This window comes from Lactuca serriola, chromosome 2 (assembly GCF_051521515.1).
Source record: "Lactuca serriola cultivar US96UC23 chromosome 2, Lser_US96UC23_V15, whole genome shotgun sequence".
NCBI lineage: Eukaryota > Viridiplantae > Streptophyta > Magnoliopsida > Asterales > Asteraceae > Lactuca > Lactuca serriola.
Genome location: NC_136409.1, coordinates 37576203 through 37601164, shown reverse-complemented (window position 1 = coordinate 37601164; position 24962 = coordinate 37576203). Strand labels below are relative to the sequence as shown.

Here is a 24962-nt window from a genome sequence, read left to right as displayed (position 1 = left end):
TTTAAATCCATTTAGCCGTTACAGCCCAAAAAAAAATTAAAAAAAATTATTATTATTATTATTATTTTACCGTTGAATAACGGTTTAATTTAATATATATATATATATATATATATATATATATATATATATATATATATATATATATATATATCAACGAATCACAGCAGGAGAGAGAACGCGGGAGAGATTTCCCTCACCCATTCCCGCACCACCCTTTCCTGCGCCGACGGTGCGGTGTTCCACCGGGTGAGAAGTTCCCCGCGACCGTTCCCCGCTCCTACTCCTTCCGGCCTTACAATTACATGAGCAACTCTCCTTATATATAGGAGAGAGAAAATACCAATAATACAATAAAGAGAATAAATAAATAACCTAACTATCATTTATTATTTGTAAAGCATTTCCATGCTCCAACAAAGATACACACGAAATTATTAGCTCTCTTCTTCTTCAAAAACTCACAAAATTCATCTAGCAATTTGGCTTACGATTTCTATGCCTAGAATCGTAAGTGTCAACTTGAATTATCCTAGGTTGAATTTCTTGTGACACATACATAAGGTATAAATATCAGTTCGGAAAGTGTTTTCACGATCCAAGTGGTATCCAGATCTACAACGTAAACATTCGCATGTTATTCGGTTTCTACCAAATAACTTCTTACTCAAAATCTCAAATTTAGTCCCATTTTCGACTTGCATTTCATTTTTATGAGACTAAATCCTAAACAAAATACAAACGTAAGAATGACTTCGGAAATTTTTTAAAAATTGGACCAAACATACAGTTTTAAGTAAAATAAAGGGACCAATTTGTAATTTACTCTATAAATCATTATTCATTAGTGAATAAATTTTCTTTCAGACATATATACTCAAAAGGAAAAGTGTTGGAAAAAGGCGTGGATTTACCCATCGCAAAAGTCATTTTGCAGAATGCCGACTCCGTATCGCCCCTCTTTCCTCGAAGTTGTCATTACACTCTCGTGTCATTGTCTCCTTTCCTCTCGATTCCACACTTTAAACCCATCAACATGAATGATTTTGCCCAAAAATGGTTCATTCTATCCTCCATCTAACTGGTTTTTTGGGGAAACACATCACAAAAGGGGCTTTAATTCCATCCACAACTGCTATTTCATCTGATAGATGCAAGTTCAGTCTTCAACAACCCTGTAGAAATGGGCAACAAACATGGTTCATTAGAGAACATGGAAAGAGAGAGACTAATTCCGTCGTCATTAGAACAAACATATGGTGTGCACGAGGATGATGGTGAAGTGAAGGCTTGTGGGTGCTTTTGTTTAGGTTCAATCCGAAAGAAATTCAAAGGTTTATGGAGTAATTTACGAGCGGTGGTAGTTAATTCTTGGGAAGTTGGTCGATCGGACCCTAGAAAGGTTGTGTTTTCTGCGAAATTGGGATTGGCTTTGGCTTTGATTTCTTTCTTGATATTTTGGAAAGAACCTCTTCCCGATATCAGTGAACACTCCGTTTGGGCTATACTTACTGTTGTGGTTGTCTTCGAATTCAGTATAGGTAAATTTCAGTTCCCATCCTTTTCATCTTCATTTGATACCCGTTTTCCATTTCACGTTTCTTTAAGATTTGCAAGCTGTGTTCAATTGTTTTGAGTTTCAATTTGGAATCTTTATGTCAACCTAGTGATTTCTTAACATGAAATTGATACCCTTCTTCTCAATTTCATGTTTCTTGAAAAAGTGGATCTGGATACGCCACTAGTTTCTAGATTTTACTCTTTTTACACTACAAATTTCTGTCCTAATTTCCATGTAAATTGATGGAAGTTTTAAACTTATTTTACTATAGGAAACTATAATTCCCCCATATATTTTTTCTCTTCATTTGTTACCCTTTTCCATTTCATGTTTCTTGGTTAACATCGCCATGTGTCCATGTTCTCTTCATTTTTCGTGTTACAAATTGCTATTTGAATCTTTATACAGACCTAGTGATTTCTATAATGTGAAGTTGATATGTATTTGTTGACAATTTAACACCAATCATTTCCCATTTGTATTGGTAGTGATGGAATTCAATAAAGTTTCAACCTTTCTTTGGTAAATTTAGGCCATGTTTGTCACACCACAGCTAGCTTTTAGCTTTTATTTCAAGCTTTTTTAGTTTTCCATGTTTCACAAACCAAAAAATAGCTTATAAGCCAACTTTTTAAAAAGCTATTCAGACTAACGTTTCAATGAGCTTTTTCTGATCTCTTCCAAAAATATAACCCTTTATTAATTATAAAAAATTCGATCTTCTACATACCCTTTTATGTTATTTTACATATTTCAACTAGCTTATCAGCTGTTTTCACCAAACGGTATTTCGTATCACCTAGTTTCTCAGCTATCAGCTAGCAGATCTATAACAACCGCATTACCAAAAATCATGATGAATCTCTGCTATAAGAAAACTAATTATCGAAACAAATGTGAAGTTACTTAATTGCCCCTACTAATTTTACGTTATATTCTTAATTTGTTATAAAGGCGCAACATTTAGCAAAGGATTGAACCGTGGACTAGGGACTTTATCAGCGGGTGGACTTGCTCTTGCGATGGCCGAGTTTGCTCACTTTTGTGAACGCTTTGGGGCTGCATGGGATGAAGCTATTATTATCATCAGCATATTTACAGTAGGTAACCACCATATCATTTTTCTTTTCCTAGTAAATAACAATTCACTTTTATTTTTCATCCTACTTTTCTTTTATTTCTATTACATAACTATTTCTTTTGTAGGATCACTTGCTACTTTTGCAAAACTTTACCCTACATTGAAGGCGTATGAATACGGATTCAGAGTGTTTACTTTGACTTATTGCTACATAATGGCATCGGGGTATCGAACAAACGAGTTCATGGGAACAGCTGTTGATCGGTTTTTGCTAATTGCATTGGGAGCTGGTGTTGGTTTGCTTGTGAATGTTGGAATTTATCCCATTTGGGCTGGTGAAGATTTGCATAATTTGGTTGTGAAAAATTTCTTCAATGTTGCTAACTCTCTTGAAGGTTTGTTTAATTCTTTGTGATTTATAAGGATTAAATGTCACAAATTTCATATGTTAATATGTTATGTTATGGCTATTATTTTTCAGGTATTATTAACCAATACTTGAATTGTGTTGAATATAAACGAATCCCTTCGAAAATTCTCAATTACCAAGCGTATGATGATCGGCTTTATACCGGATATAGATCGGCTGTGGAATCTACAAGTCAAGAGGACACTTTGGTAATTTTACATTCAAAGTTCAAACCCTTTTTTTTTTTTTTTTTTTTTTAAATTTAGGTGAAAAAATCAAAATGTTTGATATGTTTTTTTTTTTAAGATGGGATTTGCAATTTGGGAGCCTCCACATGGTCGTTACAAGATGTACAAGTATCCATGGAGAAATTTTGTGAAAGTTAGTGGTGCTCTTAGACATTGTTCTTTTATGGTTATGGCATTACATGGATGCATACTCTCGGAAATACAGGTAATTCCAATTCCAATTCCCATTCCCATTCCAAAGTTTGAATTAGGGAATTCAGAAAACCGAATTCAACTTTCTTTCCAATTTTTTTGGTATTATGATTGTGGTTTTGTAATCGTTCGGATGTTTGCAGGCTCCGGCGGATCGGAGACGGGTTTTCCAAGACGAACTTCAGAGAGTAAGCACCGCCGGAGCCAAAGTCCTCCGGGAGCTCGGTAACAAAGTGAAGAAAATGGAAAAACTCGGATCGCTAAACATCCTCGACGAAGTTCTCAAAGCGGCGGAAGACCTACAAACGAAGGTCGATCGGAAATCCTACCTTCTCGTCGATGCAAACAGTTGGGAAATCGGAAAACCTCCAATCGAATTTCAAGACATTCAAGACATATCAAAAACCGACGACAACGATCCATTCAAATACCACGGGTACCATTCGTTCAGCGAAGCCCGACTCGATTTGGGAACATCGAGGAGTCCTGAAACTACGAATCTGCCATTCGCGGGTACAAATGGTTTTCACAAATCGTTGACTCGGGAATTCTCGTTTAAACCGGAAAGAATGGTGATTCAAGATGAAGGGGATACGTACAAGAGTGCAAGCGTGCTTTCTTTGGTGACGTTTACTTCGCTATTGATTGAATTTGTGGCGAGGCTTGGGAATTTGGTGGTGGCGTTTGAGGAATTGAGCGAGACGGCGAAGTTTAAGGCGCCGCCGGCGGAGGGGAGGGTGGAAGAGGAGGAGGTTTTTGGGTTTTGGGGTAGGTTTTGGAGGTTTGTAAAGCCTAGGGATAGAAATGACAACTTGTTAGCTTAGAAAAAAAAAAAAAAACCTAATTTCTTTTCCATTGTTAATTTTGGGGATTTCATGTTTCAGCCATGGAAAAGGGTTTTAATCTTTGGTAGTAGTAATAACAAATAATTCGGGATATTTCGTTTAAAGTTTCAATTTCCATAACAATGGATTATAAATTGTGTAACTAGTTACAAACCATAAATCTATACGAAAAAATAACAAAAGTAACCAAAATGTGTGAAGACTTTTAACAAAATAATCTCTTGTTTGAAAATTGATGCAAAATAACAACATATTTAGTTTGGTATACTTAGATTATGTTATGCCCCAACCAAAAAGATGGTATATTTATGATACGACCATATTGTTATAAAGTTGACTATTACAAGAAAGTGCACAAGAGGAGGTGGAAAATTATACGGGTTAGATATTTACAATACTGATATACATATACATATATACTATAAGAAGAAAGTGAGAATTATGCCTCATAAAGATGGTAGATACATGTTAGATTGCTTTGGATTCACACATTCGGATCTCATCCAACCAATTTTATGCTTCACATTGTCATAAACAACCAAGTTTCCACGCATCGAGATGTCTGCAAACCAAGCAAACGAAAAGGGCAAATTTGTAAATACTTAGGACTTAATGACAAAACATCATTTTGATGACTTTTTCTATTAAGTCAAAAAGAAACACTACAAATAACATCTAGCAAGAAATCATATGTGATCATACCTCCAAGAACTATATGTGATCCATCAAGCAAATCACTACCATCAAGAATGCCTAAGCACACATTCCCCTTGTTCTACATACACAAAGAGAGTTGCATTAGGTCATAGAAATTAAACCACATATTAAATTAAATCTAGGGCACAATTCTTACACTTATGAGCAAATAGCCCTCCGGATGTATCCTTAGATTTGTCGAAATACTCCACCATTTTCTCCCAAACTCAAGATTCAACGGTTTGAAGAATTTGCTAACATCTTTGATAGATCTATAAACGAGTCAAAACTTATAACTTTAGACTAAATGCAAGAAATAGCAACATACTTTTATTTTTATTTTTATTTTTTCTTCTCAATGTACCTTAATGGAGTCTTGAATCTCCAACAAATGGGAAGTGTTGTATCTGAATCATCCTCAATGAAGCCATCAAGTGAGACATCTTTAAGCTACAATTTATATACAGAAAGAACGACTTAATGGAGAAAGTCAGAGAAACAAGGCTTTTCCGATTAAGTCCTAACTTTTTACAAATTTGCCCTCGTGTACTTTTTCCTTCCGTTTCCCCATGTTTGGTGTCATTTTCTCAAATGTCTTTTAAACATCATTTATTCAAACAACACTTAATGGATGAAAAAGGAAAAAGGGAATGAGTAATGAGTTACTCACCATAGTAGTTAAATCATAATAAGCTTGTTTTGTAAAGTATGTATATGAACTTCCACTATCAAAGATTATTCGTCCATTTCCCTTTTTTTGATGATGTAAACCAAGTTGTTTTGATCCGTATGTCACTCTAGAAACTTCTGCAAGATAATTCCTTTACATGGAAAGCTAGATATCAGAAAAATGAAGTATATAAGAAAGGAAAGTTTTACTTACACCATTTTATCGATTTAGCCACTGAACTATTGTTCTTTTATCGATTTAGCTACTCAACTATTATCATAATTTTCATAAAAAATGATAGTTCAATGGCTAAATCGATAAAATAGTGAAAGTATGTTGTGTTTTTTTATCTGTATTTTGCCCTTTTTCAAAACCACACTTGTGTACCAATGGGTTATTGTACTTTTCTTTTTTTTTCTTCTTATTGAAACCTTGTACTTTGAAATATCTACCCAATAATTTTAGTGAAAATAGTTGTGTATTTGTATGACATTGCTATAATTGGATAGATTTTTTAAGTTACAAACTTACAATGTCGTAATAGGAAGAAATGAAAGTAAGTTACTATAAAAAACAAATAAATTTAAGTATGTTGCTATTTCTTTCATTTGACACCAAAAAACTCAATAAAAAACCCAAAAAAGAAGTGAGATGCTCACATGGAAGCATCATTGAGCATGGGAACCCAAGACATTTTGACTTGTGGCACAAAGTCAACTCCTAAGAACATGTATCCACCACCAATGGACTCGGATGTGAGACAATGACCAATCACATTGTCAATAACACCTTGTTTTGATAATTGAGAAGGCAAACTCACTTTAGCCCTACTAAGTCCAAGAATCCCATCCGTTTTTGTTAATGAGTTTAAAAGCATGCCTTGTTGATCATATGCACACCTACACCACAACAAAAAGATAACATTTTTTTTGTATAAATCTTGATTGTGTAAAAAAGACGTAAATGCCCTCATCATCCCTATCATCGAAAAATGACCCTAGAAGGCTCGTTTGACTGGTGTCAATGGAACAAAAAATTGCATTTTTTTCTCGCCCAAAAAAGTGGGACACGACTCAAACTTGATCTCCTATGCAAAAGACGTAAATACCCTCACCATCCTTATAATCCAAAATAGCCCTAGAAAGCTTGCGTCATTGATGTCAATGGAACAAAAATTTCATTTTTTGTTCAACCCAAAAAGGTGGGACATGACTAAAACTTGATATCCCATATGTGCAAAGGACATAAATACCCTTCTCTTCCCTATAATTGAAAATAGCCCTAGAAAGCTTGTCCAGTCTCATCAAAATATATCCTTACTAGGAAGGGATATATAAGAGAAGAATTGTACCCGATGATAATTTTGGAATCAATTGATGTGTTGTTTATATTTACTAGACGAATTTCATCCCTTGAAAGTACCCCTAAAGAGGAGCTATGATCAGCATACTCAATTTCATAATCACATTGAGTGCAAGACTCACAAGATCCAGATTTGCTTGTATGTTTGAAATCAAAACAGAAAGAGTCCTTTGAAGATAACAGATTTCCTCTTGTCGGCTTGTAATAAGGGTGTGCTCCCTGAGTTCATAATTCTTGTTATTGCAAAAGGATTCTTCAACAATGATTAAATCAATAGAATTGTGAAAGTAGTCAAAGTACAAGTGTTCGTTTCTGTATTTTTACCTTGGAACAACTTATGCAAGGGGCATCACATTGAATCCATGTCAAGTCACTACCAGTGTCTATGTCAAGAAAGTAGGGTTTAGGAGGGCTTCCAACATGAATCTGTGTGTAATATAGCCTGTATAGTTTTCAAATGAACAAATTAAATGCAAGAAATAGCAATATAATCAGTTTAACATGATATTGCAACTTCAAATCGTAATTCGTATACCCAAACACCTAGAAAGAAAAATTGAAACTTCAAGAACACATACCCATCTAGAAAAGTACCCCCATTGATAGGTAAAACTGCACTAGAGCTAGTTACAACCTTGATGGGCAACCCTCCATCATCGACAGGCAAAACCGCACTTTTAGAACCAATCATCGTAAACTTCCCCAACTTAACCTCCCTATCTCTCGATTTCGACATTTCTCCAGACCCCATTTTAGGATACAATGGAAAAATGAAGGAATTAGGTTTTTTATCATCATCTTTATCATCTTGATCAAGCTCATTCAAGGATCCGGGACTGGTTAATTTCAAAAGACTTTGAGGGGATTGTAAGGAACAAAAGGTTAGTATGGCAAAAAGAGCGATACCCATAAGAGTCAAAGAGATTCTTCTTCTAGGGTGTCCGAAAAGGCTTCTCCTCGCATGAGGTAATGTGATCGGAAGGTGCGATGGTGGTGCTGACTGTGGTGCTGACGGTGGTAGTGGTGGTGATTGATGTGGTTGGTTGGAGAGGGTGAAAGCTGTGATGGTTTTTCCTAGAGAAGGGTTGTCTGGCGGAGGGAGAGTGATGAAAACAACTCCTTTCAACTGAGAGCAATCTTCATCGTCACCGGATGCCATATTCTTCTCTCTCTAAAACCAGACTTGAAAATCTATGTGTAGAGATAGAGAGAGAGGGTAACGAAGAAGATGATGAATGAAGAGTGTCCGATTTCTTCCATCATAACTAGAAGTCTAGAAAGAGGCTGGAGGTACGACTCAGCTCGTTTACTTGAAACAGATGAAGATGCAGCGAAAGTTCTTCCATGGATCACATTTGACAATGACAGGCTACCAAACCTTGAAATTTCTACTCTGTTATATTCTTTTTTAATTAATTTCTCTACGTATTTATCCATTTAATTTGTTTGACCGTATATATTCGGTCGTTATAACCTGATTATTTCAAGTAAACTAAAAAATAATAATAATAATAATAATAATAATAATAATAAGATAATATATATCTGGATACATTTAGTTTTTTTTTTTTTTTTTTTTTTTTCATATTTAGTCTTTAATACTATTTTTTTGGTTGCAAAATAAGTCATTGTTGTTTTGGTACACATTCAATACTTATAACCGGGTTTTTTAGATTTTTCTCATGGTATCCTACGTAGGACAATCATTAATGAGGTGTTTGGGGTTGTTGATGTTTATAGTCATCGCGACATTAACTGTTTGGTTGCTTTGGTATTGTGTTTCGCTTAGGTTTTGTGTGCTGAACGTCGTAACTTCTTCATACGATCTTATATTTTAACGATCTTTATGTCCACACATTCATATTTAAGTCTACTACAACTTTTGTTTAGATTAATTCCACTAAGAATTACTATATTTTTACTTAGGATCTTTATATACATGCATTCTTTATGAATGTAACTATAAACATTTTTTTTATAAAATTTTAAGTAAAACATATTACTTTTTAACGAGAGCAATCTAAATGAAAATTGTAGCAAACTCAAATACGAACGCGTATTTATAAAGATCATTAAAATATGAGATCGTATGAAGAAGTTACGACGTTTAGAACACAAGTCCTAAGCACCAAACAATCGAGGTTGCAGTGATCATAAGCATAAACAACCCCGAACACCTCATTAATGATGGTCCTATGTATGATGTCGTGAAAAAAAAAAAACGTTCATAAGTACTTTGTACAAAAACAACAATGACTTGTTTTGCAACAAAATATATATATATATATATATATATATATATATATATATATTAAGGACTAAATGTGTACAAAGTGATAATTATATTACTCTATTAAGTCACTTTTTCTGACTTACTTAGAGTAGTCAGTCATAAGAACTGAAAGTGTACAGTTAAATAAGTTAAAGTAGCAAATGTGGACGAAAAAAAAAAACTCAGTTACCAGATGTGTACAAATCAAAGAAATATATTACCGTTTTAAGTCATTATCCCTAAAAAAATTGGTTATTTTAGTGTAGCCGATAACTTATCGTTTTCTGTTTTTAAAGGTCCTTTGTCATTTTTTTTGGCATCTCATGGGCATATACTTCACTTTCAAGTTTTAAAAAATCACTATTTTTGAAATTCTTGACTGACTTTCAGATAATAGCCTAGTCAGCACAGTTAAAAACTAGATCAATAAGATGTCACGTCCCTTTAGTCTTTCTTGCAAATTTCATTAGACCACTTCACAACCATTGACCCAGGTATGTCTCCCACTAGATATGTCTCCCACTATCTGTAACACCTCAAATTTTAGCCCAAAATTTTCATTTGTAATTTACCAAAAATAAGGTTTCACAAGCCAAGTAATCAAATACATAATTATCCAAAACAATCAGTATCATAAATATCAGAGTTCATAAATTTGTCCCAGTAGTAAATCTCCCAGCGAGTGTGTACAATCATAGATTCGCCTTCCCGCGATCCTCAGAAGTACCTGTCACATACAAATCAACAACTGTAAGCACGAAGCTTAGTGAGTTCCCCAAGATACCACATACATCACAACATAAATAACAACTATGGGTTATCAGCAACCATGTGGACTATCAACAGTCTCATTGGGCTAACAACATGCCCTGTGGGTTATCAGCAACCTTTGTCACACCCCCGAACCAGACGGCGGAAACGTCCAGGGGCTTGCGCGTGACTTCATCTTGAAATATCATTACAGTGAATATAATTGAAACATAACATCATCATCATCACACATGTAATCAGTGTTCTAAAACGCGCGTCATGGCGGGCGCCAAGGCGCGCCATGGTGTGAGGCACGGCGTCGCCGTTACGAAAAGCTTCATAACGTTGCTGTTAGGCGTGACACGTGGCAAGGCATGATATGGCGTGTCATGGCGCGTTATGGCGTGTTATGGCGCGTGTTTTTTCGTTTGAGACACGTTTTTTTGCTCTTTTTTATACATTTTCTAATCGGACATACAAGTATTGTGTTTTTTATTAACTTTCTGTTATTAGTTGTTGATATAACACTTCTAAAAACTAGGTATATTTGATATAAATTTATATTTATGCAGTAATATAATTATAAATTAATACAAAATCGCCGCCTTACATCACGCCTTGAAAAACGTCATGGCTCGCCATAACTCGTTAAGCTTGAGGCTTGGCCTTGCCGCCACACTACGCCTCACGCCTTTTAGAACCTTGCATGTAATATAACAACATTCATTGTTTACATCGAGTATTGTATTTGAATATTACATGCCAAAATAGTAAGAGTATGATGAAACAAAATATAACACAATATCCATTAGTTTGTTTCGTTCATCCTGCTTCAACGGTTTCCTGAGAATACAAGTTATTTTGAAAAACGGTCAACATAAAAATGTTGGTGAGTTCATAAGCATGTTTGTGAAAATAATTTGTATAACTTTGAAACCACCAGAAAATCCGATATTTTCTGAAAACTGTTTAGAATGTTTGTGTCAGATCTTGTATTAATGCATGTATGTTTTTGTTTATTTGACTAAAAGGGTAAAGAGAAGGTATAGGGAATGTAAATAGCATGTAAAGAGAATGTTCCCAGACAACCCGATGTTGTCTGTAAAAGAGAAAGTTGTCATACCAACCCCGAGGTAGAGTACTAGTACGAGAATGTTTCCGAGTAATCCAAAAGAAAAGAGAAGGGTCTTCCGTAAACTTCATAACGTTAATTCCTCTAAGTGAGCCGTCATAACCATACTAAATAATGACAATTTCGCCTGTCTTGGCGTTGTTGGACGTCGGTTTTGATTTTTGATTATAAGGTTTTCGTCACCCTAGATTGAGTTAGTCTAATTGTAGCGAACAGCTCAGGTGTGGGGTGTCATCCCCGTATAGATCTATGCACAAATCCCTGTTCTCCCTCCAAGAGACTATGGTTATAACTACAGGCTACGATCGTACACGTAATAGGTGCCAACCGACAAAACTCACTAGATCCTTAATCGAATTTACGCGAAGAGAGGTATAATCTCGTTCCAGGCGCAATGAACCATGTAAGTGAACCACTAAGGCATCGCTAAACATGTAAACCATTTAAAGGCCCAAATTAGAATGAAATTATATAACATGGGCCCGAAATATATATATATATATATATATATATATATATATATATATATATATATATATATATATATATATGAAAGGACAACTAAGGCCCATTTCACATGTAAGGTATTTACAAACCCAAATAGCACACAAATAGTATCCAAGGCCCGTCGCACATGTTAATGGGTCATTGAGGCCCAATAAACATATAAATAGTATACAGGACCTATCACACATAAAAATGGGCCACTAAGGCCCAATAACTTAGAAAATGATCAAATTAATATGTTTGTTAATTTATCGTTGGTTTTGGTTCAAGTATTCACTAGAATATCATAAAAGAAAGAAGGACACATATAAAACTCATTCTCAGGCCCAATAAACATGTAAGTGGACCACTAAGGCCCACTATACGTGTCTATTATTTCCAGGCTCAAAGGAATATGTATGTCTATCCTAAGCCCAATATACATGTAAAATGACACTAAGGCCCACTAAACATGTATATTATTTCCAGGCCCAATAAGGATATGAATATCGTTTTTAACCTGTTTGCTATTGTTTTGTTTATTTTAGCTTGATTATTTACAAAGTTGATATAAAAAGCCCACCTTTTTGTAAAAATGACGTTCTTGGCCCAATAAGCCAAAAATTTACAATTATGGCCCAATTTTTGTAAGAATAACACTTTAGTCTCCATTTTGTTCAAAACTTGTGTTGATGACTAGTTTGTGGTAAAAATAACATTTTAAACCCATTTTTGTCAAAAATATCATTTTTGGCTTGAATTTTGTGGAAATACATATTTTTCTGGCTTTGGGCTTTTCCGACCTAGTTTTTGGAAAATTTGTAGAAAAATCATAGTAAGTCGAAATTTAGATCCGTAAATTCTGAAACTTTGGAAATTTTGTCTACTTTGTTCACAATTTTTATCATAATTTTTAATGGCTTCTAACAAGTGTGAAATTGCTCACCTTCACAGGCTGGTCCGAAATTATTTCAAATTTGATAGGCAGTTTTGTAAAATTCGCCAAAAATTGTAGAAAAATCGTATGAAAACGTGAGGGTAGTCATTTTAAAGGTATAAATCTGAACTTTATCCATGTAAAACATTTTTGAAAAATACTTCCATTAAGAGGGTCAAAACAGTCCTAGATTAGACCAAAACTTTCCTGTCAATGGTTGTTTTATGAGTTTAATTTATAGATCTTAGAGCACAACACTCATTTTTGCTATTTAAAGTGTATAAATCTCAGATATACTAGTTTAAATGTATTATATGTGATAAAACATACTTTTCTTAAGGTTCTTATGAAGATCCAAGTGATAAACTTCAAGTTCTTAACATATTTTTAGATTGATGAAGAAATCAACACATAATCACCAAATAATTCATGGAAAACACACATAGTCATGCATATACACATAGATATACACAAATCAAATTGTATTCTCCCCCAAAAACAAGTAAAAACCAAAAACAAGGGGGTATGAACTCACCTTGTTTGAAGATTTCAGATTTTGATGAAGAATTGAAAAGATCTCGGCCCTAGATGTGTTTTTGAGATGATTTTCGACTCTAAGGTGTTATAAGAGCATAGATCATAAAATAAGGTGGGTTAAGATGAGATTTAAGGTGTATCTTGAAGTTAAAACCATGGAGTCCAACCAAAAGCTTACCAAATGTGATGAACCGTGAAGATGAGTTCTTGATGGGCTCTTGATATTCTCGAAAATTAGGAGGATGGAAGGGGGAAATTCTTCATATTAGAGAGGAGGATGAGGGAAAATTCTGAATTTGGAAGATGAAAATGATGGTGGTGATAGAGGCCCTAATGGCCGTGAGTTTTGAAGAGGGGAGAGGGAGGAGAGAAGTAGGAGTTGACTTCTTCAAGCTTGGATGTGATGTGCCTAGATGTTTGGTGGTTCAAGACATGGAAATATGTTAGACAACAATGAGGTGTCACCCCATTTTCTCCCATTAGTTTTCTCTTTTTTTTTTTGTTTTAATTGATGTTGGGCCAAGCTTCTGGGCCAAGAAGGTAGGAATTGGAATAGATTGAGCCCATTAAACTTTAGTTAGGATTTTGGGAGCCTAATCATAAAATCTTTCGTCCCATTGGGCCTCTAGGGTATCTCTCGGCCCAATAGTATAAAAGAATGGATTCTAAGGTCTATTAAGGTTAATTGAAGTTGTTATGGCCCAATAAGACCCATTAGGGTTAGAATGAATCATTCTAGGCCCAAATGGTCCAAAATGTTATAGATTTGTGAGTGTGGGAGAACCCAATTAGAGTTTCTAGGCCCAAGATATTCAAGTTGAAGGTTTATTGGTCCATTAGGCCCAATAAGAGAACTCTAGTTCATATTAAACTTGAATCGGAATCTTTAGAGTTCCAAACTCTTTGTTGAACATGAGAGATGTATTTAAATGAGTATAAAGTATGATATTTGCTTAGACTACCAATCATTATACTGGTTGAATGATTTTATGAGAGTAGAAATTCCTAGCAAAAATGCTAGTTGTGACAACCTTGGAGACTATCGGCAGCCTCAGCCACATATAAATAGCATAACATAACCATAACAACTTGACCCAGCTGGTCATTACATATACAACTATTCTACCAAATAGGCAAGAATAAGTGAGGAGACTCGCCTGATACTAACGACAAGTAAATCTAACACCCGAATTGCCGAATCTAGACTCCGCCTAGTTAACAAAATAATTAACCCTAGTTAATAATTAAGGTTCAAAACTCACTCGCGAGTCCAAATCCCATAGCTAAACCTTATAAGGAAAAAAAAGACTATTTTTCCCTTCTCATAGGCCAACCCTAAATCTTGACCAAAGGTCAAAGTCAACTGCTCAGCGAGTACGCCGGGCGTACTTCTTCTTACGTGGGGCATACAACTCAAGCAACATAGGGTCGGGGTCGGATTGGGCTACGTGAGGCGTAGCTAGGAGTACACACAACGTACTCTGTCTGTTTCCACTTTTACCAACTTTATGTCTTAATCCCTTAAGACAACTAACCCAACCATATACCATTCTACAATGTCTTAACCCATAAATTCAATGGCTTTAAGCCTTTGCATGGAGGAAGGACCTAATGCAACAATCCTTAGCTTCTAGCACACCCTAAGCTACTTTACTCATGCATGAGCCAAATGGAATGATCAACCAACCATTTTTATGAATATATAGGTCCTAAAATGCATGAAAGGACAACTACAATTTCCTGGAGTGCTCCAAACTCATAAAGGTCCAATCTTGGGGAAAAAAGTTCATAAAACTTCAACCATGGAGATCTAAAGAAAAGCTTGCCAAGATATAGACTTTATACCTGAACATGATGCACAAAGAGGAGAGGTTTCTGGATCTACAAGCTTGCTAGCACCCACTCCTTCTTCTCTAGTCTCATTTTTTCTACTACAAGCACCAAGAACACTCAAAAACTTGCAAAAACTCACACAAACAACTCAACTTGGGATTAGGATTTTAGAGAGGATTTGGTGGCTGATAAGGATGATCAAATGAATACATAATGTTCTTTAAATAAGGGCAAACCTTAAAATTAGGATTTGAAGTCTGGGCTAGTAGGCCCGGCGTACCACACGTACGCCCAACGTACTAGTTGTCCATCCGCGATCTTTCATGTTGCATGAGTGCATTGCGCGTATTCTTACATACGCCCTGCGTACGACCAATTTTGCAAGTCTTTTTCTCCAAGGTACCAAATGTGTTACTTTTGCTAAAGATTCAATATTTACTAAAAGTACCTTACATCGGGATGTTATAATTCTCCCCCACTAGAATCAGACTTCGCCCTCAAAGTCATTATCAAGAAACAACTCAGGATAGTGCTCATGTATCTCGAAATCTAGTTCCCACATCCACTCTGAACCTTTCCAGTGCTGCCACTGAACTTTGACCAAGTTCACTACCTTGTTGCTCAATGTCTTCACTTTCCGGTCCATAATTGCCACAAGCTTCTCAATGTAGTTCAGACAATCATCGATCTGAATGTCCTCCACAGGGACCATAAATGTCTCGTGAATTATACACTTACTCATCCGGGAAACATGGAAGGTATCATGAATCCGTCTCAGCTCCTCTAGTAGCTCCAACCGGTAGGCCACCTTGCCTACACGGGCCAATACTTAGAAAAGGCCAATGAACCTGGGGCCTAGCATGCCTCGCTTCCTGAAGCGGATAACACCCTTCTAGGGTGACACCTTCAGAAGCACTAGATCGCCCACCTGAAACTCTAACTCAGAGCGTCGTCGATCTGCATAACTCTTCTGGCGGCTCTGCATTGTCAGCAATATTTGTCGAACTTGTTGTATAAGCTTTGTCGTCCTGAGCATTACCTCAGTGCTCCCCATGAATCTTTGTCCCACCTCACCCCAACAAACAGGAGTCCTACATCTCCTTCCATATAGGATCTCGAATGGGGGCATACCGATACTGGCATGATGGTTGCTATTATAAGAAAACTCAGCCAACGAAAGATAGGAGTCCCAACTTCCACCAAAATCAATGACACAGGAACACATAAGATCCTCGAGTGTCTGAATAGTCTGATCACTCTGCTCGTCCATCTGCAGATGGTATGCGGTACTGAAGTGTAGGCAGGTACTCAACTCTTCGTGAAATCTCTTCCACAACAACCACAACAACAACAGCAACAACAACAACAACAACAACAACGACAACAGCAACAACACCACCACCACCAATAACAACAAGTACTACTATTTCCTAGTCCAAGAGGTCCAAGAAAACATTTTAAACTGATCAAATAACAGCAACAACTATTTCCTAGTCTAAGAGGTCCAAGAAATCATTTTAAACTGATCAAACAACAACAACAACAACAACAACAACAATAGCAGCAGCAGCAGCAGCACCACCACCACCACCACCACCACCAACAACAACAACTATTTCCTAGTCTAAGAGGTCCAAGAAAACATTTTAAACTGATCAAAAGGATGTTGAAGTCCATATCTGAAACATACAATGCTCCTGGGACCTTGGAAAGTAATAAAGTTGCAAACCTTATTACCAACTCTCACTCAAAACTCATTAAAATGGACCAAAACACTAAATACACTTAGATCCAAGATGAATATGCAATAAAGCTTGGAACTTACAAAGGTCTAGAAGGTAGATGAAAGTTGAGATATCCAATTGTCAAGCTTCAATGATAAATCTTGCATGAAAACATTGCTCCAAAACCACCAAAAACTCAACAAATGGATGGGAGAGGAGAGGGGTGGCTCAAATCTTGAAAGTGGAGGCTAGAGTTTCTCCCAAGAGGTTCTAGATATAATGGAGGCTAAGAAAATACCCTAAAATATGGATCATTACCTTTAAATACCTTGAAAACCCTAAAAATGTCATGGGCTTTGGGTTGCACAATTCTCATGTCTTGAGAATATATTCTCACCTCATGAGGACTCTCACGTCGTGAGAATTACTTCTCACCCCGTGAGACCGAGTTTTCACCAACATTCACTCCAACTTCAAACAATCATAACTTCTTCGTTTTCGATGTTCTTTATATACACATAAAAGTATTGGCGATCCCGAAAACCATGTCTAACTATTTTTGACTTAGAACACACCAAACTAAAATCCTTAATTCATGAAAGAATTATGGAACATCACTTTTCCTATTTTATCCTTTGACTCCAAGACAAAAACCAAGGTTTTAATCAATTATCCAACATTATCATCATCCCATAAGATCTAAAACCCATTCCCTTAAAGCCCAAGACCTTTACTTGATCCATTTATTGTCTATAATCTCGAAATAAGAAACTCTTCGAAACAGGATGTTACAAACCCCAAAAAATTAACCTATCTTTTTTTTCGTTGTTTTTTCATAAAATAAAAAAAATAAAAAAACAACAAGTGTCGAAAATAGACACAGTCTTCTCAGCATCAACAAAAATCAACGTTGCTTGTGATCTTATTTTCCCAAAATGTCTTTTAAAAAAGTTGACTGTGAACATGTAACTTTTGATTGTGAAAATTTTATGGATTGTGAAAATATCATTGGCCTAAGGCCTGATTCAGTTCTAAGGATATATAAATAAACAAAAATTTATTTCCTCTCGTTTTAACACAATTTTTTTTGAAGTGTAAACAAATTCTTCTAAAAACAATGGATGAAAATGATAAGGATCTTCCTCGACCAATTAGTTATTCATATTTATCTACGTTTTTTTTAATGTTTATAGCCCTAAAATTAGGAGTTGTAGCATTTGGTAGTAGATTTCGTAGGTGACAGTAGGTTTTAGTAGGTACCCACTTGCGATAATGCTCAATCTATAAGTACCTACTGGTTTACTAACTATTCCCAATAAAAATGTTCAATATATCAAACTTATTTACACGAACTTTTAATTTATAAATCAACCAATTACGTTTGTAAAGCAACTCTTAAAAAATAAATGAGAGCTTTAATATCTTAAAATGGTGGCAAGAAAGTGAAAAGCTTGACCAATACAAAGTCTTAGCATAAATGGATCGGGTGTACTCATGATCTAAGCTAGTATCATATGTTAAGTGTAACATCCCGAGATGTCGCAGGTATTTCCAAACCCTCTTCTATCATTACTTTGTCAATTATAGTCCTTGGGTTTGAGAATGAAGAGCCAATATAAGTTTAAGGGCCAAACTTGCAATTTGGGCCAAAGGAGAGTACGACGCGCGTACTTAAGGGTGCGCTAAGCGTATTAAGGTCCACCTTAGTATGCTAGGCGTACACTTGAGTATGCTGGGCGTACTAACGTCTGGATGAAACCCTAATATTTTGGGTTTGGGGGCTATATAAGCAACATAATGAGCACCCATACCTCTTTTACCTCAGCCTCCACAAATCAAAATCGCCTCTCTCAAACCCTAGCCTCCCCTTTTGTGTGATAAGCTCATTTGGTGTGTTCTTGAGTGCTTAAAGAGGAAAACCATTGCATCAAGAGTTGGAGGAAGAGATCATGCTTGTAGATCTGAAGTCAGTTTGTGTTCAAGAAGCTCCAGAAGGTATACATTTCCAAACTTTATGCATATAAACATAGATCTCCTCATTTTACTTTATTAGAAGCCTTTCTTGTCCCAAAAGCCATAAAGTGGTGCATGTTGTGATTTGGTCGAAAAGAGTTGTCCTTCCAGGCTCTTGAAGGGACACTGAATGATAAAATAAGGTCCCATTTGTTGTATGTATCCCCTGCAAGAGAAATAAGGTCTTAATGGATTAAGACCAAGCAATAAGAACTTTATGGACGTTCAAAATGATAAAGTTCATGACTTTATGGATCCTAGGCATGTTAGGTCTCTGGATCTGAGGATTGGGCTTAAGTACTTAAGCCATTAAGCACTTAATAAGGTTTTGGCAAAATGCAGCGTACGCCTGGCGTAAATCCAGTACGCCCAGCATACTGGGTCAACCACCCCGATGGTGGTCAACGTTGGATGAGTACGCCCCGCGTACCTCCTCTGTTAGGCTTTTGTCTAATGGACTTCGGGCTTGGACTGTTAATGGACTAGATGGATTTGGGTCATTGTTGGACTCTGTAAATAAGGTGTTTTGGGCTAGGTAGTGTTAATGGATCATGGGTTTAGGCCCAATTAGGAGGATGGGCCCAATTTAGTAAATTGGGCCAATAGTGGACTTTATATTTAGACTTTCAAGTCAAGGACTTGATGTTGGGCCTTGGCCCAATAAAGAGAATGGACTAAATAAGGAATGTGGACACTTAGTCAAGGGAGTTATGTTGGGTATTAACCTAGTGCTTATTATGTGTCAGTTCGGGATTCCTGGTGAGACAACAGTCAGAGAGTTTCAGACTCAACACTACTAGCGAGGTGAGTTATCCTTACTATATTAACAGGGTCTAAGGCACCAAGGCCGACCCTTTATGGATTTGTATCCGGATTATTACATGATATGTTCTGCGTCCTGGTAGTTAGGATGGTGATATGTTTATGCTTAGTGACCTGGTTTGGTCGGTATCCTGGTTATAGGTATGTTAGTGACATGGGTAGGTCGGTGTCCTGGTTATAGGATGTTGCTATGCTATTTGATCTGCTAGATCGGTTTGACTGTTATTGTGATAATGTATGATATGTATGTGCACATGTTGTTTGATCGGGGGTTGGGTTAAGGCGGTCTTGCTTTGTGCTGAAGGCTAACATACCCAGGGTGGACCTGATAGACTACAAACCCAAAAGGGTATGGTAGTCAGACCGAAGGCCCGAAGAGTGGTCCAGATAGGCTGAAGGCCCTGAGAGGCGGTCCAGACATGTCGAAGGCTCGGAGAGCGGTCCAAATAGACTGAAGGCCTGCGAGGCGGTCCAGTCAGGTTGTAGGCTCATGATGCATGCTGATATGTATGTATGTGTATATATATATATATATATATATATATATACGGTTGTTGACATGATTTGATTATGGTTATATGAGGCTGGTATTTTGGGGGTAGTTCACTAAGCTCTCGGGCTTACAGTTTCAGTTGTTGTTTCAGGTACCTCTAGTGATCGCGAGAAGGCGAATGCATGATCATACCGCTCCTCCTGCTGTCATGAATTTTATGATTTGAAACTGGGACACTATGATAATTATTATTTTGGAAACAAACTACGTAATGTTAAATGGTTTTAAGTGTTTTGAAAAAGTTTAAAATTGGCTTGAAATTTTGGGTGTTACATTAAGTTGTGGAGTCTGATTCGCCGTTTAAACCAATCATGGAGTCTCTCTACTGAAAGAGCGTATGGGGGTCAAGGGGAGCCTCACCCTTGCATGTGCAATGGTAGATTCCTCAGAGTTTATTGGCTTGGTCACTTGACCTTATTAACAGATGGCTGATATTATGTCTCCTTACTAGTATATATGGATCACTTGAATTCGTGTAACATGCATTAAGAAAAATAGATACAATAACTGTGATTCGATAGTATCAATAAAACATTTATATCGTGTTCGTCTGTGGATATAGCTGATCATTTTGATAGTGTGGACCAAGTTAAACATTTTGTTCTTGCGTTTCCTTTGCATTATTACTTTGTGTGTGAAATCGTTCCATTCGTTTGATGAAGTGCTTAAACCTTGACACCATAGCTTCATAGTCTTGTTTCTTTTTCTCTCTTAGTGGTAGAATTTTAAGTGCGATAAGGGGCATGTTGAGACATGAACCGGTGCAAATTATGTCGTTTCATATTTTACATTTTTACAAGTTATGTAATTAATTTTTTTTAAATTTTTTGATATTAATGAAATGTTGAAGTTTTTTATTTTAGTATTATGAAACAAAACCATTAGAAAAAACTCCAACCGAAACAAAAAGACAAACACAAAGACTGTCGGGTTGTTTGGTATTAAACAGAATCCATACCAAAAAAAGACCATCCAAGCTCGGGCCGAAACCTGACCGGTCTTGACCAAAACCGAAAAAATACCAGAGCCGCCCACGATGGATCTGAGACGATTCGGGTAAGTGGATCTAATAACGAAGGCCCAAGGGTATCAGGTTTGGGCCATTTTACCATTGTAAGCCCAATTGTCGACGTAGAAGGTGTTTGGGCTGTGCTAGCCCAATCTCATTTCTCTTCACGGAACCTAGCATCCCGAAGGTTGCCTGGTACGACCTTCACCTGAGCTCGGCCGACCTGCAGAGACCTACAGCCGATTCATTCATTCACGGCTACAATAATGGATTAGGCTTGGTCTGAAATTTTCGATGAGGGTTTGACATCGATGATGGTTGATTCGATGGGTCGGCTTTCTTCATCAATTCACACACAAAACTTGCTAACCCTTTGTTATGGTTTTAGATGGGGACGGAGTGGCTGACTCAATCGTCAGGTGCTATATTTGCTGATTCTAGATTGAAGGGTACGTGAGAGTCTTTGCGATTCCTTCACTTTCCATTAGCAAATTAGCTTAGGAACAATGCCATTGAGGTTGCCCAATCATTTCCCAAGAACCCATATTTTTCCAATCTATTTGTTCACCTTCTCTAAGCTTCAATGGGCTTCCAAATTTTCTTCGATCTCGAAATATCAACGTCAAACCGGAGGCGCAGCCTCCGTTTGGTTCGTTAAGGTTGTATGCACTCTATATGTTCGACGTAAATCCTCAGTGACAGAAGTTCGCATTTCCGATTATCTTCGCAAGAAATTAGATTCCTCGATTGCTTTTACTGTTATTGAGCATATGAATACTAACTGGAACAACCCGAATTTGGCTTATAGGTTTTTAGAGTATACCAAGGTTACGTTGAATCTTGTTCATTCCTTTGAAACATATAGTTTTCTTGTAAGGTCATTTTGTCAATCGGGTGTTCCTGATGCAGCCAAACTAGTAATCGATTCAATGAGGATTGATAACCTGTCACCAGATAGTTCTCTTTTAGGGTTCGTAATTACATCATTTATCATTTCTGGTAAACTTGAGGTTGCCATGGAGTTGATTAGTGATTATTCTCAATACAGTTCAGAAAAAGATGATCCCCTCAGTTGTTTTGTGTTTAACAGACTTCTGAGTTCCTTAATAAGGATCAACAAGGTGGATGAAGCTGTATCTTTCTTTGAAAAAGTAATTCTAAGATCACAATGCTACTCTCCTGATGCTTATACTTTTAACATAGTCATCTCTGGTCTATGCAAAGCTAGAAAGGTTAACAAAGCTTTTGAGTTTTTCAATCAAATGAAGGAGTTTGATTGTTTGCCTGATAAAGTCACCTATAATACCCTTTTGGATGGATTTTTTCGTGTTGGAAATGTCAAAAAAGCACACGAGTTATTGCAAGAAATGTTGATTATAGATGGATTTTCATGTTCACCTGATGTTGTGACTTTTACTTCAGTTATAGAAGGCTACAAAAAACTAGGTAAGATGAAAGAGGCTTTACTCCTCTTTGATGATATGATCAATCTTGGAATCAAACCCAACAATTTCACCTTCAATGTTATGATTGATGGGTTTGGAAAAATTGGAAATATGGTTTCTTTATCAAGTTTTTATAAAAAAATGCTTGATTTTGATTGTAAACCCGATGTTATCACCTTCACATCTATCATTAATGGCCATTGTCGCATAGGTGAGCTCTCAAAAGCCTTCAAGATTTTAGATGAAATGAGTAGAAGAAATTTACACCCCAACATTCGCACATTTTCAATCCTCATCAATGCTTTGTGTAAAGAAGGTAGATTAAATGAAGCACATGATCTTTTACAAGAATTGAATAAAAGAGACGATATTGCCCCTAAAGCCTTCATCTACAACCCTGTGATTGATGGGTTTTGTAAACGGGGAAATGTGGATGAGGCCAATGTGATTTTTAAAGAAATGGAGGAGAAAAAGGTGAATCCTGATAAGTTGACATTTACTATTTTAATAATTGGGCATTGTATGAAAGGGCGAATGGTTGAAGCAATAAGTCTTTTTGAGAAGATGATAAAAGACGAATGTGCCCCTGATTCGATTACTGTGAATTCATTGGTGTCACACCTTTTAAAAGCTGGAATGCCTAAAGAAGCTTATGAAATAAAGAAAGTTGCTTTAGGGGTACCCTTGATGGAAAAAGATGGTTTTATCAGTAAAAATTTGGGTATCCCTGTGGCTGTGTGACTGATGATGTGGCGTTTTGAAGTTGCATTTTGGACGTATTTGTCCTTGAGAGGTCATCAGTGTATGCAAGATGGCTCCACACTTGGCATTATCAGGTATCCAAAAGTAAATCTTCACATTTTGATTATCGTATGCATTTGTAATGTTGAAAAAAACTTGCTATAAATTGGTCATTATTGGGATTTAGGATGTGCATATCTAATGAAGTTGTCAATATAAAAACTCCCTACTTCACTATGCTTTGGCTTAGTAAAATATAAAAAATAGGGGTTTTTGGAATTGCATGTCAAATATTTATCTATATACTTTATATTATACATGTGATATAGAATCTATCAAAAAACAAATATCATGGTCTAAAGATGAACATCATTATGGCATATGAGTTATGTGTTTATGCATTTTACAATAAATATGATAAAACAAAACATCCAACAAAAATATGAACCTCATAGCCACAAATTCATCATTCACCATTATTACCAGAGAAGCCTCAAGATTTCTTGATTCTGAAACAACTTTACTTTTTAAGAACAAATTAGTTTCCAATTTTAACTTCTGAATGTTTCTATTACAGGTCAACTCTGATGAATGTTTTTCGTTTGACTTTCACCATAAAAATGGTGGATTTTAGCACATGGGCAAATATAAGAATATCTTTTATCAGAAGACTTGATGCATGAAGAGGTTGGGGGATACAAAGTGAAGGACTATTTGTTGCTTGAGTTGTTCAGGTAAAGCCCCAAAGACTTAGTTAAATTTAGGGTAGATTAGGAAATAGCAATGTAATTTACTCTTTTACCCATAATAGCAATGTACTTATAAATCCTTACTAATTATAACAATTTGTAAGATTGTAAGAAATAAAGTGTATTTCTCATATTGATAGCAAAATGTAAGTATATTGCTATTATAGTTAATAATAGAAAGTACATTGCTATTAATTGTAAGGTAATGTAATAACTATGTTGTTATTATGAGTACATTGCTTTTGTGGGTAAATAATAAAGGACATTGCTATTCTCCATAATTTGCAAGATGGCAAAATACTTACATTTGTTATTTAAATTCCATTTATTCCAGGTGATATAAAAAACCCAGATTTCAACTTGTTAAAGAATCATATATCGAAAAATCTAGAGGCTGACGTGGCATTTGGTTTGCAGAATGTTATTTGAAAGAATGGAATCTGTTTCACGATTTTGAATATGAGGGGATTGTGATTTGTTATGTGTTTGGTAAAAAAAAGAATTGAATAGTTTTTAAATTTCAACTTATAGTTAAAAGATTTTTTTTTTACTTTTATTTATTTTGATGAGAGGATTTTGTTCTGTTAGTAAAACAGAAGAATGGAATTGGATTTGGAGCTACGTGTTGGAATTGAATTCCATTCGTGTTTTGAGAAAGTAAATAAAAGAGCTGATTTATATATTTGGATAATTTATCAATAGTATATTTATATCATTGCAATCATGTTCACTAGTTAATTTTCATTTATTTATTTTTAAATCAAAATACCTGACATAAATCGGTAATAAGGTTTTTTTTTTTTTTTTTTTTTTTTTTTTTTAAACCACAAATTTCCTAGTTTTTACATGCAAAATTGGCACAAATTTTTTGACCTGATTTCATCTACGAAATAAT

The 24962-nt window shown here is 35.9% G+C and overlaps 3 protein-coding genes across 3 annotated transcripts; 2 read left to right on the top strand and 1 right to left on the bottom strand.

The window, feature by feature from the left end:
• The first annotated feature begins 900 nt into the window (after positions 1 to 900).
• On the top strand, positions 901 to 4440 carry LOC145086149 (aluminum-activated malate transporter 9-like). Its single transcript, XM_079023889.1, has 6 exons — positions 901 to 1541; positions 2516 to 2665; positions 2768 to 3037; positions 3124 to 3260; positions 3358 to 3504; positions 3635 to 4440. Exons 1-6 carry the CDS (start codon positions 1184 to 1186, stop codon positions 4313 to 4315), a joined length of 1743 nt encoding a protein of 580 aa, XP_078880015.1. The 5' UTR covers positions 901 to 1183; the 3' UTR covers positions 4316 to 4440.
• Positions 4441 to 4589: 149 nt separating this feature from the next.
• LOC145086150 (Eukaryotic aspartyl protease family protein) lies at positions 4590 to 8436 on the bottom strand. Its single transcript, XM_079023890.1, has 9 exons — positions 7643 to 8436; positions 7389 to 7506; positions 7054 to 7283; positions 6362 to 6601; positions 5703 to 5853; positions 5397 to 5482; positions 5190 to 5304; positions 5039 to 5111; positions 4590 to 4898 (listed from the first exon to the last, which is right to left on the bottom strand). The coding sequence occupies exons 1-9, from the start codon at positions 8221 to 8223 to the stop codon at positions 4783 to 4785; spliced, it is 1710 nt and encodes a 569-aa protein (XP_078880016.1). The 5' UTR covers positions 8224 to 8436; the 3' UTR covers positions 4590 to 4782.
• Positions 8437 to 21305: 12869 nt separating this feature from the next.
• LOC145086148 (Pentatricopeptide repeat (PPR) superfamily protein) lies at positions 21306 to 24749 on the top strand. The gene is made up of 3 exons (XM_079023888.1): positions 21306 to 23413; positions 23896 to 24052; positions 24402 to 24749. Exon 1 carries the CDS (start codon positions 21639 to 21641, stop codon positions 23316 to 23318), a length of 1680 nt encoding a protein of 559 aa, XP_078880014.1. The 5' UTR covers positions 21306 to 21638; the 3' UTR covers positions 23319 to 23413; positions 23896 to 24052; positions 24402 to 24749.
• Positions 24750 to 24962: the final 213 nt, after the last annotated feature.

What these genes read in the sequence shown, in the direction of transcription:
- LOC145086149 (XM_079023889.1), top strand. Translation starts at nt 1,184, where the DNA reads ATGGGCAACAAACATGGTTCATTAGAGAACATGGAAAGAGAGAGACTA. An exon ending in CATCAGCATATTTACAGTAG is followed by an intron (nt 2,666 to 2,767) that starts GTAACCACCATA and finishes TTTCTTTTGTAG; the next exon opens with GATCACTTGCTACTTTTGCA. An exon ending in GCATACTCTCGGAAATACAG is followed by an intron (nt 3,505 to 3,634) that starts GTAATTCCAATT and finishes GGATGTTTGCAG; the next exon opens with GCTCCGGCGGATCGGAGACG.
- LOC145086150 (XM_079023890.1), bottom strand. Translation starts at nt 8,223, where the DNA reads ATGGCATCCGGTGACGATGAAGATTGCTCTCAGTTGAAAGGAGTTGTT. An exon ending in ATTATGATTTAACTACTATG is followed by an intron (nt 5,483 to 5,702) that starts GTGAGTAACTCA and finishes TATAAATTGTAG; the next exon opens with CTTAAAGATGTCTCACTTGA. An exon ending in AGGGCTATTTGCTCATAAGT is followed by an intron (nt 5,112 to 5,189) that starts GTAAGAATTGTG and finishes TTGTGTATGTAG; the next exon opens with AACAAGGGGAATGTGTGCTT.
- LOC145086148 (XM_079023888.1), top strand. Translation starts at nt 21,639, where the DNA reads ATGCCATTGAGGTTGCCCAATCATTTCCCAAGAACCCATATTTTTCCA.